Raw genomic sequence first — 15,380 nt, 5'->3', positions numbered from 1 at the left:
TTGCGTCGGTTTCCTCCGGGGCCTCCGGTTTCCTCCCACCCTCCAAAACTTACCGGTGTCGGACTTATGGGCTGGAAGGGCCTGTTACTGTGCCATATCTAAAATTAAATTTTAAAACTCTTCAAACGGAATTATCCTTTTCATATCCCACTGGGAACCCAACAGAAATCATAAACTGCACCCAAGATTCGCCGAATCTACGCTCTCTGAACCTTGAGCCTCCAAACCCGTTTCTGACCCCTCCTGGCTTGGCTGCTGGTCTCACCTGACACAGGAGTTCCTGGATATATTTGGCACAGAGTGGGATCCCGGAGAAATGGAAGAAGTCCAGGATGTGGTGGTACTTGCGAGAGAGGGCCGAGTCTTTGCGGGCATCACAGCATCCGAACGAGGAGTACATGGTGCAGAAGGTCAGGGGCTCGGAGGGCTGGAACGGAGGTTTGAAGTCCAGGCACTGAGGGTGGGAAGTAACCAGTTGCATCAAACCTACCAGAAATACCAGGTTGGCAGTGAAGGGGTACTTCATTCTGTCGCTGAATCTCATCTCCATCGGTGCATGAACTTCACAGACTGCAGCTCCCTTTGGCTTCTCCTCTCATCATCTGTTTCTCTTTCTCTCTATCTCGTTCTCTCTCTCTCTCTCCCTCCCTCTACCTCTCTCCCTCTCCTTCTCTCCTGCTCTCAAGCTCTCTCTCACTCTCTCTATTTCTTTTTCCACAGTTTCTCCTTTGCTCCTCTCTCTCTCTTTCTTTGTCTCGCTCTCTCCCTCTTTCCCAGATTTTGTCCTTTCTCCCTCTTTGTCCTTCACCCTCAGCTCTCCCACTGTTTTGCTTTCTGATGCTCACTTGATATCTCCTCACCAACTCCACAGCCTCACTGTTTACCACTTACCCTTCTCTCTCTCCCTCCCTCCCTGGTTTCTCCTGTTCTTGTATTTCTCAGATTCCCCTTTCCCTTCTCTCCCTGTCACCTCTCTCACAGTTCCCCCCCCCTTCCCTCTGCCCACCGCCCCCACAACCTCGTTCCTTCCGTCTCCCAGCCCACTCTCTCTCTCTCTCTCTCTCCTGACGTCTGCAGGCTTGGTGTTGAGCAGGGGAGGGAGGGAGAGCGGCTGGCTTCTCCACACAGACACGAGCTTTTCCTTTAATCTGACCCAAGTTCCTGGCCAGCATGTGTCTGTGTGTGGGAGACAAGAGAGCTGACTGACACAGTAGAAGAGCATGGAGATGGGCGGAGAAACTGGTGGGAAGGTTGAAAGAGAAAGGAATGCAGGGGTTGGGGAGAGGCCACAGGCAAACAAGATAGGAAAAGACAGAGAGAGGGAATGGAGAAAAAAGCTCCCTGTCCCATTTAAATTTCACAAATCAGATAACAGGAACTAGGAATCAGAATCAGAATCTATCGTCATGAAATTCGTTGTTTTGCGGCAGAATCGCACTGCAAATATTCATATAAACCACCTTACAACAATCAATAACAATAGTCCACGAAAAGTCAAAGTCAGGCAGGGTCTGTGGTTCACTAATTATTCAGGAATCTGATGGCGGAGGGGAAGAAACTGTCCTTGAGCCGCTGAGAGCTTGTCTTCAGGCTCCTGTAACCTTTTCCCTGATGGTAGCCGAGTGAAGAGGGCAGGGCCTGGGAGGTGGGGGGCCCTTGAGGACAGAGGCTGCTTTTTATAAGACACATGTCGATGTCCTCGATGGAGTGAAGTCTGGGGCCTGTGATGTCGCAGGCCGAGTTAACAACCCTCTGAAGTTTACTCTTGCCCTGAGAGTTGACGCCTCCATACCAGGCAGTGATGCAACCAACCAGAATGCTCTCCACGGTGCACCTGTAGAAGTTTACGAGACAAACATCTCACAAAGTATAGCCGCTGGCGAGCCTCCTTCATGATTGCATCAACATGGAGGCTCCAGGATGGATCTTCAGAGATGTTGACACCCAAAACTTGGAAGTTTCTTGATATACAGATAGAATTATAAAATCAGTTTGATGAATTTGCTGCTGTTCATTGCACTGAATGGAGTTTGCACGTCTCCCTATGACCATTTGTTTCCCTCAGGTACTCCCACTTCCAAAAGACCTGTGGCTTAGTAGCTTGATTGGCTGCTCTAAATTGTGCTGTATTTAGTTGGGTGGTAGAATCTGGGGTGTGGGAGGTTGGATTTAATAGGCTTGTAGAAAAGAATAGGCTACAGGGATGTAAGTTGGAGGTGGGGAGGGGGATGAGATTGTCCGGAGAAGACTCGATGGGCCAAATAGTCTTCTCGGAGAGCCATTTAAAAAATAGATGGAAATGGTGGTGTAGGGAGCGGAGATTCTGGCTTCGAGATTCCGTTTGGGTCTAGGAATCCAGATACATAATTACCTGAAATTGCTGTCACAGGAAGACGGGGTTGTAAAGAGAGCGTTTTGCACATTAGCCTTCATAAATCAAAGTATTGAGTACAGGAGTTGGGATGTTGTGGTAAAGTTGTACGAGACATTGCTAAGGCCAAATTTGGAGGATTGTGTGCAGTTTTGGTTACCGCACTACAGGAAAGAGGGCAGAGAAGATTTACTAGGATGTTGACTGGAGTTCAGGAGCTGAGTTACAGGGAAAGGTTAAACAGGTTAGGACTTTGTTCCCTGGAGTGTAGAAGAATGAGTGTAGATAGAGGCATTTAAAATTTTTCCACTGAGGGTCGGTGAGATACAAACCAGAGAACATGTTAAGGTTGAAAAGGGGAAAAGTGTAGGGTGAGCATGAGGGGGAACCTTTTCATAGAGAGGGTGGTGGGAATGTGGAACAAGCTGAAGTGGTGAATGCGGATTCAATTTTAACATTTAAGAAGAATTTGGACAGGTCTATGGATGAAGGGCTATGGACTCCATGCAGGTCACTGGGACTAGGCAGAAAAATAATTTGACACAGGCTATAAGGGCTGTGCTGTAATGGTTCTACAGTTCTATGGTTTGTGCTGAGAAAACTTTGTGCCCTGAATCTTATCTCTCCATCATCCCCGCTCTCTCACTGCAGGGGGTCTCAGCAGAAGCTTGGGGGAGGGGAATGATCACCACCCCCCCTCATTTCCCTTGCCTAACCCGCACTCTGCATCAAATGGACCAGTGAAGAACACACAAGGGAAAACCTTGGTGTGGCAAGATGCCCACACTGGATATTCAAATGGCTTCCTGTTAGACCCTCTCCGAACCCTGGACTTTACTCCATTGTCCTAAATACCTTGCCACATTGTTTCTCCTGTACTTTCAAACAAAATCTTCCTCCTCCTTCCTTCCCTCACCATTCGATTCTAAATTCTGTGGCTGCCGGTTAACTTCAGCCAATGGAAACAGACTTCCTGCTTGCTCTCGAGAGGCACAGAATTTAACAGCTGGGAGAAATAGTGTAACTCAGTGTGAAACCACAAGGAATCGAGGAGGCTTTTGGACTCCAAATCACACCAAGGGGATTAAGGGCAAAGAAAATGTTTCTTCAGGAATATGAGCAAAATCGGTTCAGCCGGTAAAGCAGAATTTGTTGATGGAAAAAATTAGTTTAGATTTACCAGAAATGTTTCACTGTAACATCACCACCGCTGGTGTTGAGGTAGTTCCTCCACGACACACTTGCCCACTCCTCCCTCCCCACTAATCATCCCCTTGGTACCTACCACTGTGACTGCAGAAGATACTCCACGTGGACCCACACCTCCACCCTCACCACCATTCAGGGCACCCGAATATTCCTTCCAAGTGAAGCCATGCTTCACTTGTGTATCTCCGTGGGTGCTCCCGATGTGGTATCCTCAATGTCGGAGAGTCTTATCCACTGACAGGGAGGTCACTTCGATGAGCACCTCGGCTCTGTTTGCTGCAATGGCATGGATCTCCCAGTGGCCACCCATTTCAATTCCCTGCCAGATTCCCTTGCTGACATGTCCGTCCATGGTCTCATGCACTGCCGAACTGAGACCACCTGCAAATTGGAGGAACACCTCATTTTCTTTCTGGACACCCTCCAACCAGACAGCATTAACAACAACAACTCTGGTTTCTGTCAAACCCCCATACCTCTACTTCATCCCCCTGTTGCTTTTCTTCCAGGTCTCTCTTTGTCTCTCCCCCTTTTCCCTCTGTCTCCTTTCACAGAGCCAAAATCAATTCTCACCTCTCCTCCTATCGTATGCAATTAACACCTTTTGTTGGTCCGGACTCCTCCCCTCTGTCAGTCTTCAGCCTTTATTCTTTGCTTATTCCTTGAGGAAGGGCTCAGGCCAGAAACATCGGTAATAAATTCTTACCTACTACGGATGGTGTGAGCCCAGCTGAGTTACTCCAGCATCTCTGTGTGTTTAATATTGCCACTTTAATGGTCAGATTAATATTGACCCAGCCAGTTGAGTAGTTGCCACACATCTTCAGTGACCCAAATTGATCCTGGCCTCAGGTGCTATCTATGTGGAGTTTGGGTGTTCTGTCTGGTGGTCAGTGACTAGTGGAGTTCTGCAGGGATATATTCTGGGGTCCCTGCTCTTTGTGATATTTATATATGACCAAAATGAAGAAGTGAAAGGATGGGTCATTAAATTTGCAGATGATGTGAAGGTTGGAGAAGTTGTGGATGGAGCTGAAGGTTATCGTGGGTTACAAAAGGATATAGACAGGATGCAGAGTTAGGCAGAGAAGTGGCAGATGGAGTTCAATTCAGAGAAGTGTGAAATGCAATGGTCGATTTGAAGGTACAGCACAGGGTTAATGGTCAGTTACTTAAGAGTGTGGATAAACAGAAGGACCTTGGGGTCCAAATCCTTGACAAGCTGTCCTTCTTGGCCATGTGCCTCACAGGTTGATAGGATAGTTAAGACGGCCGATGGGATGCTGGGCTTCATTAATAGGGGGATTGAGTTCAGGAGTTGCAACTCTGGTGAACCCACACTTAGAATATTGTATTCAGTTCTGGTCACCTCATTACAGGAAGAATGTGGAGATGTGCGGAGGTGATTTACCAGGATGTTGCCTGGATTGGAAAATATATCTTATGGGCCAAGGTTAGCAGAGCTGGGACTTTTTGGAGCGTAGAAGGATGAGAGGAGACTTAATAGAGGTTTACAAGATTCTGAGAGGTGTAGATAGGGTGGATAGTGTAGCTCGCACTCAACTGGAGGGAGAACTAACGCTTTTATTAGCTTACAACACAGTTAGGGTTCATGAACAGGCTTCAGAAGGGTTCTGGGTTTAGGCGGGAAACCAGGGTTATATACGGGCCCCCAGGGGAGGGGCCAGGAAGCAGGACCAGTCGCCAGTACAGCACACTTCTAATGAATCCCAGTTCACTACAGACAACCAGCACCTGTTTCCCAGGGCAGGATCAGCAAAGAACAGACGACGTGTACAAAGTGAAGGGAGGGAAGTTTAGGGGAGAAATCAGGGGTAGGTTTTTTACATCGAGAGTTGTGGGTGCCTGGAACGCACTGCCAGAGGTGGTGGAGGAGGCTGGAACATTAGGGACATTTAAGAGACAGGCTCTTGTATGATAATAAGTTAGAGGGTTATGAGGTAGGAAGGGTTTAGTTTTTTTTTGGCAGGAATATATAGGTTGGCATGGCATTGAGGGCCAAAGGGCCTGTACTGTGCTGTAGTGTTCTCTATTTATGACATAGTCTTACCTCAGGACATTGGTGATCCTACACCTGGAATTGTTGAGCAGATGGGCACCAATTGGTTGGGAACGATGTTATGAGAATGATCTTCCTTATGTTGGGGGGGGGGTGGAGAGAATGGGGGGGGGAGAATCTTAGAATTAGAGAGACATCGCTTCAAACCATGGGGTCACACTGTAGAGGGAGATGAGTGGTGACTTTTAATTTAGACATACAATACAGTTACAAGCCCTTCTGGCTTACCGGCCCAAATAGATCCACAAGCCTTGTAGGGGTTTGAACGGAGGGAGGAAACCGGAGCCCCCGGAGGAAACCCATACAAACATGGGGAGAATGTACAAATTCTTTACAGACAGCACTGGATTCGAACCTGGGTCACTGGTGCTGTAACAGGGTTGCGCTAACTGCTATGTTAACCGTTCCTGAGTTGATGGATTCTTTGGAATTTAGTCCTCCAGTTAGCTGTGGGGGTGATCAGTGAATACGCACATGGCCAAGAAGGACAGCTTGTCGAGGGTTATGGGAATAGGAGCCGACATCTGAGGGATCGTTATCTTGTGGGGTGGCAGGACCAGCTCGAAGGGTTGAATGGCCCATATTTCCTCCTCTCTTTTATTGCCTTTTTCACTCATTGCCAACACCTCACTCTCGAGGAGAGGATTTGAGGGATGGAGAGGCAGCACAAAAAAACATTACCCTGAAATGTTTCTCAGCATCCATGGAGAGAAATGGTTAATCAAGGTTCCGGGTCAGGACCACTTCTCGTTTCAATGTCTCACCCCCCCAACTCCACTTCTTACAATTCCATCAGCATTAAATCTGCCTCACCTTCTCATCAGTGTCTCAGACCTTCAGCGTTTTGCTTTGGAGGGCCGGGCAGGGAGAGGGATAGGGGGTAGGAGCAATGACTCAGGAGCAGGGAATGATGAGGAGGTGACATCTTTGTTAAAAAGGAACGCAGTCAGACAAATGGATTAAGAACATGAGATATAGGAGCGGGAGCCAGCCATCCAGCCCGTCGAGCCTGCTCCGCCATTCAATGAGATCATGGCTGATCTGATGTTTGGCTCATCTCCACCTCTCTGCCTTTTCCCCATATCCCTTAATTCCCCAACCATGTAAAAATCTATCCAACCTTATCTCAAATATATTTACTGAGGTCGCCTCCACTGGTTCAATGGGCAGCGAATTCCACAGATTCACTGCCCTCTGGGAAAAGCAGTTCCTTCCCATTTCCGTCCTAAATCTACTTCCCTGGATCTTGAGGTTGTGTCCCCTCGTTCTGGTCTCCCCCACCAATGAAAACAATTTACCTATCTCTGCCTTTCATACTTTTATACGTTTATATAAAATCTCCTCTCGATCTAAATACAGTCCCAGACGACTCAATCTCTCCCCATAGGCCAACCCCCTCATCTCTGGAATCAACCTGGTGAACCCCTCTGCACCACCTCCAAAGCCAGTCCATCCTTCCTTAAGTGAGGAGGCCAGAACCGCATGCAGTTCCCCAGATGCGGCCTCACCAGGGTCTTATAGAGTCGCAGCAGAACCTCCCTGCTCCTAAATTCCATCCTTCTTGCGATGAAACGAATGATCACTGCTTCATCAGACCCTGTGCTTTTGTCTGTCCAAACCTTCAGTAGGTCCACTCTGGTTTGAAGGAACTGAGCTAAATCCAGGGTGAACACTCCCACCACCGCTCCCACTCATCTTCAGGATGGGTGCCCGCTCCAACCAGACATCTGAAATGCAGAGCCAAGGCATTATGGTGCTGTAGAGCTCGTCGAAAGAATCAAAGACTTGTTGATCCAAACGAAGGCTTTTATTAGCAAAAGACAGGAGCTCTTCACAGGTGGCCGACCAGTCCAGAATGATCCGACCTGGCTAGGGACACAACCCTTTAAGACAGTAGGCGTGGCTAAGCTCTCAGCCAATCGCTGTAAGCACAGTCTAGATACTGTAACTATATACACTATATACATTGGTGATAGATCAGTACTATCACATTCACCCCTTCTTGGAGAACTGACCCTGGAAAAAAAACAAAAAAACGAGGGAGAGAATGAAAGGAAGGGGTAGGTTAAGGACTGTAGCGGTCAGGGGGTCTGACCATCCGGCGTGACCGCCGTGGTGCCGGGATTGGGGTCGCAGGAGTGGTGTCGCCAGCGGGCTCGTCGGGTGCGACCGTTCCTTCGCTCAATTCCCCAGTCGTGTTGTCGGCAGGGTGGCCCAGCTCGTTGGGGTGCAGTTGGTCCTTCTGTTGCGGCACGGGGCCTGGGGAATAAAGAGTTGGGGAAGGTTGGGTTGGGGGGTTTGCTGGGTCTACCGCGTCCTGAGCTAGGTCCAGCACCGAAACAGTGTCCTACCGCCCGTCTGGGAACTCAACGTAGGCGTAATGTGGGTTCGCGTGGAGTAGAATTAGCTCTCAGCCAATCGCTGTAAGCACAGTCTAGATATGGTAACTATACACACTATGTACATTGGTGATAGATCTGTACTATCACAGGTGCTTACCTGGGAAAGGAGTAGCAGTTCAAGTTCATTTTTATTGCCTCACGTACCAAGAGGAAGCAATAACGTTTGTTTTCTGCAAGACAACCCCTGCATTGTACAGAGATGCAGACTTACAGGGATCAGTTGGAACAGAGAGAAGGGGAAAGAGCAACATAATTTTACTGGTAAAAGCACAAGGCTGGAGAAACTCAGCTGGTCAAACACTACTTTATGGAGCAAAGATAAAGATATAGAACCAGCGTTTCAGGCTTGAGTCCTTCCTCAAGGTATGAGCAAATGTAGGCAGGACCCTGAACAAAATGGCGGTGGGTAGGAGCACAGACCTACAGGCAGGAGGTAATAGGTGGATAAGGGAGGGAGGGCTCAGCAGTGGACAGGGGGAGGGAGGATGGCTCTGTGAATGGAGAGGGAAGAGGGTGGAGAGCTGAGGAAAGGAGGGAGATGGATGGGGAAGAGAGGGAGAAAGGGGAGTGGGCTAGCAGAAACCGGAGAGGCTGATGTTAACGGCATCCAGCTGGAGAGGGCCCAGATGGAGTTGCTCCTCCAATTTGTGGATGGCCTTGGTTTGGTGTCAGTGCTTGAGTGGGGCACATAATTGAAATGGTTGGCCACTGAGAGATCCCCGTCATCGATATGGACACAGCGAAGGTGCTCAATGAAGTGACCTCCCAGTCTGCATCCAGTTTCTTCGATGTAGAGAAGGCCACGACGGGAGCACCGGATGCAGTCGATGACTCTTTTACTTGTTCATTCAGGAGTCGGATAATGGCAGGATAGAAGAGTTATCCCAATGTTCCATGACTGTTAACAGCAAGAATCTGGAAATCTGTTGAGTGTCGGAGATTGTCGGTACTGTCATCTGGTTGCACAAGTACAACCCAACAAAACAGCGCTCTCCAGTCCTCAGTGCAAAACAAGCAGACACACAACCAGACATAGAACACATACAGACAAACAATACATAGGCAGAACAAAAAGTCATATATACAAATAAATAAATGTTGTTTTGTAAATATGATAATCTCCGATGGTGAGTGCAAGCAGTTCCTTTGGTCGTTCAACATTCTCACTGCTGGTGGGAAGATGCTGTTCCTCAGCCTGGCGGTGCTGGCTCTGATCCTCTTGGATCTCTTCCCTCGACGGGAGCAGCTGAAAGATGCTGTGCACTGGGTGGAAAGGGTCCTCAATGATTTTGCATACCCTCTTCAGACAACACGTCGATGGGGAGGGAAGACTCCAGTGATCCTGTCTGTGGATTGACCCCTGATCCATTTCTCTGCAGCAAGTGTACCCTACACTGATGCAGCTGGCCAAGATGCTCTCGATAGAGCTCCTGTAGAAGGGTGGCATAATGGTGGCCGATAGCCTTGCCCGCTTCAGTCTTCTTAGGAAGTGCAGTCGCTGTCATGTCTTTCTGATAAGTGAGATGTTGTGTATCCACAGTAGGTCATTAGTTAAATGAACTCTGAGGAACTGGGATGTTGGGATCTGTCTCTGCGCACATCAGATCACAACATGCAGTGAGGTTGTGGAAGGTGCCATGGAAATGCCCTCTTCCCTTGTTCCTTAGCCCTCTCCTCTTCCATTGCTCCTCCCAATCACCCCTCGCCCTGCATCCTACCTCACCACCCCACTACATCTCACAATCACCTCCTGCCCCCCCCCAAGTCACAGAGCCCCCATCCCTGTATCACCCTCCCCCACAAACCCCACAGCACTGCCTCGAATTGTCAACTATCTCTCGCAGCTAACTGGCACGGAATGAACAGACCTTTTGTGTGAACTTGGCAAAGGGCTCAGGTAGATCTGGCATCAAATGGCTTCAGTCAAAAATATTTAAACAGCAGGATTTGCACTGAATTGTGGCAGCTCTTGCTTTGACCATTGGAATTAGGTGGCAGGGGGTGGGTAAGCGGGGGACAGGGGGTGCAGAAGGACTAGCAGGAGAGAGAAAGAGAGAGAGAGAGAGAGAGAGACAGACAGACAGAGAGAATCAAAGAGAGACAAGACAGAGGAAGATGAGAGAGAGAGAGAGAGAAACGGAAAAAAGACAGGAAGAGACAGAGAGAAAGAGAAACAGAGTAAAGGAGAGAGAAACAGAAAGAGAGAGAGAGATGGAGAAAAACAGAGAGGGGGAGAGAGAAAAACAGAGAGGGAGAGAGACAGAAAGAGGGAGAGAGAGAGAGAGACAGAGCAGAGACAGAGGGAGAGAGTTGGAGAGAGGTAGAGAGAGAGGAGAGAGAAGACAAAGAGGGAGAGAATGGGAATGAGGTAGAGTGAGAAAGAGAGATGAGACTGACTGTGGAAGAGAGAGAGACAGGCAGAGAGGGAGAGTGTGAGAGAATGGGAGAGAGGTAGAGAGAGAGACAGACAGACAGACAGACAGACAGACAGGCAGACAAAGAGGGAGAGAGTGGGAGAGAGTTAGAGAGAAAGACAGAGACAGCAGACAGAGGGAGAGAGGTATAGAAAGAAAGACAGACAGAAAAGGAGAGTGAGGGGAGAGGAGAGAGGGGGAGGACAGAGATGAGGAGGGTGGGAACAGATAGATATAGAGAATAGAGGATTGACAGGGGGAGGTAGGAAGGGGACGAGAATGAGAGAGGGAAGGTACAGAGAGTGAGGGTACAGAAAGATAGAGGGAAAAGGAGCAATGGAAAGAGGAGTGGGGGGGGGAGGATGTGGGCTGGGGAAGAGAGGGAAAACACAACAGGAGCAGGAGCCCATTCAATCCATCAAGCCTGCCATGCCAATCATTATGACCAGGTCTGATCTGCCCCACCTCTCGGTGCCAGTTGCCCACAACTCCCCATTTGCTGACAACATCTCTGAAGGCAAGAGCAGGGGGAAAGGCTGCCTTGAACATTTGCGTCACTGACAGTGTACAGAGAATAAAGATTTAGCTTCCAGCAAGAGGCTGTGGGGCCTTTCACAACTGGCTGACTTTTCCAGAAGGTTTAATAAGTGAATCTTTTGGTGAAGAGTTTTCATTGGGGTTTCAGGTACTGGGGATTGTGCCAGCACTAGTCCAGCCTTCCCTTCACCTCTTGCTTTCCCTGCCCACTGCATTCGGACATTGCAGCAAGAAGCTGGACGGCAGGAGAGCATTGCTTTCCTATGTCTCCCTCAGAGGACAAATCATACCCCAGTCCACCCTGGTCTCCTCACAGATCCCACTCCTCATGTTTCACCTTGTTCCTTTGACGACTTCCCTGCACTGGAGTATATAAAGGGAGTTTCACTCTGTGTCTACCCCGTGTCCCTGCCCTGGGAATGTGTGTTGGGACATGTAGACAGAGCTTCACTCTGTATCTAACCTGTGTCCCTGCCCTGGGAATGTGTGATTAGACAGTGTAGAGGGAGCTTCACTCTGTATCTAACCTGTGTCCCTGCCCTGGGAGTGTGTGTTGGGACAGTGTAGAGGGAGCTTCACTCTGTATCTAACCTGTGTCCCTGCCCTGGGAATGTGTGTTGGGACATGTAGACAGAGCTTCACTCTGTATCTAACCTGTGTCCCTGCCCTGGGAATGTGTGATTAGTGAGTGTAGAGGGAGCTTCACTCTGTATCTAACCTGTGTCCCTGCCCTGGGAGTGTGTGTTGGGACAGTGTAGACAGAGCTTCACTTTGTACCTGACATATGTCCCTGCCCTGGGAATGTGTGATTGGACAGTGTAGAGGGAGCTTCACTCTGTATCTAACCCGTGTTCCTGCACAGGGAGTGTGTGATTGGACAGTGTAGAAGGAGCTCCACTCTGTATCTACCCTCCTGGGAGTGTGTGATGCTCTGCATTCCTCCAGTCCTGTACTCCTGTTCGGCCCTGAATCCCATCACCATACCTTTTGACACCAGCCCAAACCTCTGGGATTCCCTCCATAATCCCCTGCTCCTCTCCAACATCTCGGTCAAGGTAAACGACCTGCTTTGTTGTGTCTGGGAGGTGAGTGAGTACAGATTTCTCTAGAATATATGTGAGCTGACCAAGGGTTGGGACGGCTTATGGTTGAGACAGAGCAGAACACAAAATAATGTTTATATAGATTGGATTCCTGGAAAAGTCTGATTTATAAACTGAAAACCATGGTGGTGATGTGGCCAAGAGGGGGGAGAGAGAGGATGATATGGAGACTGAGGAAGGTGGGCAGATGGGGGATGGAAGGAGGATGGTGGGTTGGAAGGAGGGGAATAGATAGGGAGGGGGGTGATGGAGAATGGGAGGAGGGGAGGGGTGATGGGAGGGTGGGGTGAGGATGGGTTGAAGGGGAGGAGTCAATAGGAGGGATTGGAGGGGTGATGGAGGGTGGGGTGAGGATGGGTTGGAGGGTGGGATGGATGGGAGGTAGCAGAAGGGTGTTGGAGGGTGGGATGGAGAGGAGGAGTTGATGGGAGGGAGCGGAGGAGGATGGGAGGGAGCAGAGGAGGATGGGAGGGAGCGGAGGAGGATTGGAGGGAGAGGAGGGTTGGAGGGAGGGGAGGGATGATGGGAGGGGGAATGGGTTGGACGATGGGGAGGGGAAGAGTCGGAGGGTGGGGAGGAAGGGGGACAGGTTGGAGGGTGGGATGGAGGGGAGGAGTTGATGGGAGGGAGCAGAGGGGTGATGGAGGGAGGGGAGGATGGGAGGAAGGTAGGTTGGAAGGTGGGGAAAGGAGGGTAAGAGGGAGGGGATTTCAGATGTTGGGAGGGGTAATAGGAGGGAGGCGAGGGGTGGAGGATGGGAGCGGGGGGAGGCGTTGGAGGATGTGTGGGGAAGCCCTGAATGTCTCAGGGAGAACATGCTGTTTCCAGCAATAGAATTGCTGGCTGCCGATGGCCTGCATCCTACTCGGAGACGTTCCCTGGAGGTGGTCTCCATGGCAACATCTTGTTCCAGTGCATTTAGGCCAAAGCAGGACCGGGAAGGAAATTTGGGAGAGCGCAGGAGTGAACTGGAGAAAGAGCAAGAGGATCTGCACTTGGAGCCAACCCCCTGCCTCGGGTGGGCCTGGAAATGGGGGTCTTTAGCCCCCTCTGGGACAGGGAGCAGGATCTCTCCAACCCACGGTCACTTTGGGGAGCTGGGTGGGGGGTAAGAATGCATTCCCTGTGCTATTCCACCAGTGCTTGAAACAGGATGAATTTATACAGCACACATTGAATTCATAGCTGCCTTTAGGAGAGAGGTGGGGGTGGGGGGGGGGTGGTGTGCAGAGGAGGGTGGGGAAGTCCTTCATTCTGAAGAGTTGCAGGGATGTCCCCCTACCTGTGGAACCCATGATTTGTGTGTGGAGTGGGTGGGGGGTGGGTGGGGGGGGAGAGAGAGAGAGAAATAGACAGAGAGAGAGGGGGGGAGAGGGAAAGAGAGAGAGAGAGAGGGAGGGAGAGAGAGCAGGAGGGGTAGAGAGAGACAGAGGGAGAGAGAGAGAGACAGACAGAAAGGGAGAGAGACAGGGAGAGAGAGAGACAGACAGACAGAGGGAGAGAGAGGGAGGGAGAGAGAGAGAGAGAGAGCAGGAAGGAGAGAGACAGAGATAGAGAGAGAGAGAGACAGGGGAGAGGGAGAGATAGAGAGAGCTAGAGAGAGAGAGAGGGAGACAGGGGGAGAGGGAGCGATAGATAGAGAGAGGGAAAGAGAGAGAGGAAGAGCTGAAAGGGAACACTGCCTGGATTCAGTGAATCACATCACATCCAACTGATCGAGCAGTCGGCGGATCTCAGCTCGGGCACTGTGGTTTGTACGTGCCTCTGACACAGACACAAGACGTGTTTGGATCTGGAATTGTTGTGGAGAAGGGGGTGGGGGGCACGGAGCAGCCCCTGTCAGAAAGCTGCCAGCTTTTGAAGGCAACCTGCACCTTCCCCACCCCCCGCCCCCCCACAAACGTCTTTCCCAGACTGAAACAGCATCGATCTGGACCATTGGGGGGAGGTGGGGAGGGGGGGGGGAACACCTGCAAACCAGTTTGGTTTTCTGTGCGGGGATGAGGTGGTGAATGATTACCCAGTGGAAGCCGATCCCACAGCGGCTGGAGCTGCGCTGAACAAGTCACCTCCTTGACCGGTAAGCACCACTCGATCAACACCTGTTAGCAGCAAGCGTTGTTCACCGCTGAATAATGGGCTCGAGTCCCTCTGCGAGGGTTGGCTAGTGCTCTTTAATCCATTGTGTTTCAAAATGCCATTCACCTGGGGGGTGGGTGGGCGGGGGGAAGGAATGCTTCATTTCATGCTCAATGTCCATCATTATTGCACCTTGCACACATTCATCTCCAGCGCTGATCTCTGCAAGTCCACCCACCATTACTGCCGGGGTTTACCCTTCGCTGTCCTTTTGTCCCACGAGAAGAGGCCCCAATTAATCAATTGGAACAGATCACAACTAACTGGGCAACCAGGCAAGGGTTAAGTAATGGAGTTAGATAGGGCTAGGTTGATGCAGATCTTCTGCTGCCTGTTGGTGGGTGGGAGGGCTGGGAAGGGGAAGTGGGGGTGGGGGGGGAGACTGAAACGTGGGAAAGGGAAGGGTTGCGGGGGACTGAGAGCTGGGAAGGGGATGGTGGGGAGACTGAGAAAAGGGAAGGGGATGGGGGGAGACTGAGACGTGGGAAAGGGAAGGGGGGGCTGTCTTGTTTACACCATGATTCCTGCCCCTCCATACCGGATGAGTGTGAAGGGACGGGAGCATTGCAGCCCCTGGGTGTGTGACCCACCTGTCCCCATCCATCTCTCCAAAGGCATTTGGCCAGGACATCACTGTTTCTGGCGATGATATTGCCTCCTCTGGAGGGACCAGTGGCCTCGTTCATTATTTGGGAACATCTCACAGACCAATCAGACTTGCTCCCTCCACAAATCTCACCCCACCTGGGCAAATACACATCATGCACACATGTGAAGGATCGTGGCCACGCGTGAGGGACTGTGGACTCATGTGAGGGACTGTGAACGGACTTGAGGGACCGTGGCCATGCATGAGGGACCGTGGACACAGGTGAGGGACCATAGACATGTGTGAGGAACTGTGTACACACATGAGGGACCATGGACACACTGAGGGACTATGGACATGTGTGAGGGACCATGGACATGTGTGAAGGAGTATGGACATGCATGTGGGAATGTGGACACACAAGAGGGAAAATGGACATGTGAGAGAGAGTAGACATGTGTGAGGGATCGTGGGCATACATGAGGGGTCATCGACACATATAAGGGAAAGTGGACATGCATGAGAGAATATGGATA

The 15,380-nt window shown here is 50.5% G+C and overlaps 2 protein-coding genes across 4 annotated transcripts in view; one reads left to right on the top strand and one right to left on the bottom strand.

The window, feature by feature from the left end:
- LOC138749054 (HHIP-like protein 1) overlaps positions 1-973 on the bottom strand; it is a 34,711-nt gene extending 33,738 nt beyond the window's left edge. For 2 of the 3 annotated variants that reach the window (XM_069910111.1, XM_069910113.1), the window contains exon 1: positions 266-973. In XM_069910111.1, coding sequence (XP_069766212.1) covers positions 266-550 — 285 coding nt within the window. In that variant the 5' untranslated portion in view covers positions 551-973. The remainder of the gene's footprint in view (positions 1-265) is intronic. The other variant, XM_069910112.1, reaches the window with a different exon arrangement.
- The window catches only part of tunar (TCL1 upstream neural differentiation-associated RNA), a 49,696-nt gene that overhangs the window by 26,589 nt on the left and 7,727 nt on the right, over positions 1-15,380 (top strand). The gene's annotated exons all lie outside the window — the stretch shown is intronic.

This window comes from Narcine bancroftii, chromosome 13, assembly GCF_036971445.1.
Source record: "Narcine bancroftii isolate sNarBan1 chromosome 13, sNarBan1.hap1, whole genome shotgun sequence".
NCBI lineage: Eukaryota > Metazoa > Chordata > Chondrichthyes > Torpediniformes > Narcinidae > Narcine > Narcine bancroftii.
The sequence above is the reverse complement of the archived record's forward strand: the minus strand, read 5'-3'. Positions and strand labels throughout refer to the sequence as shown.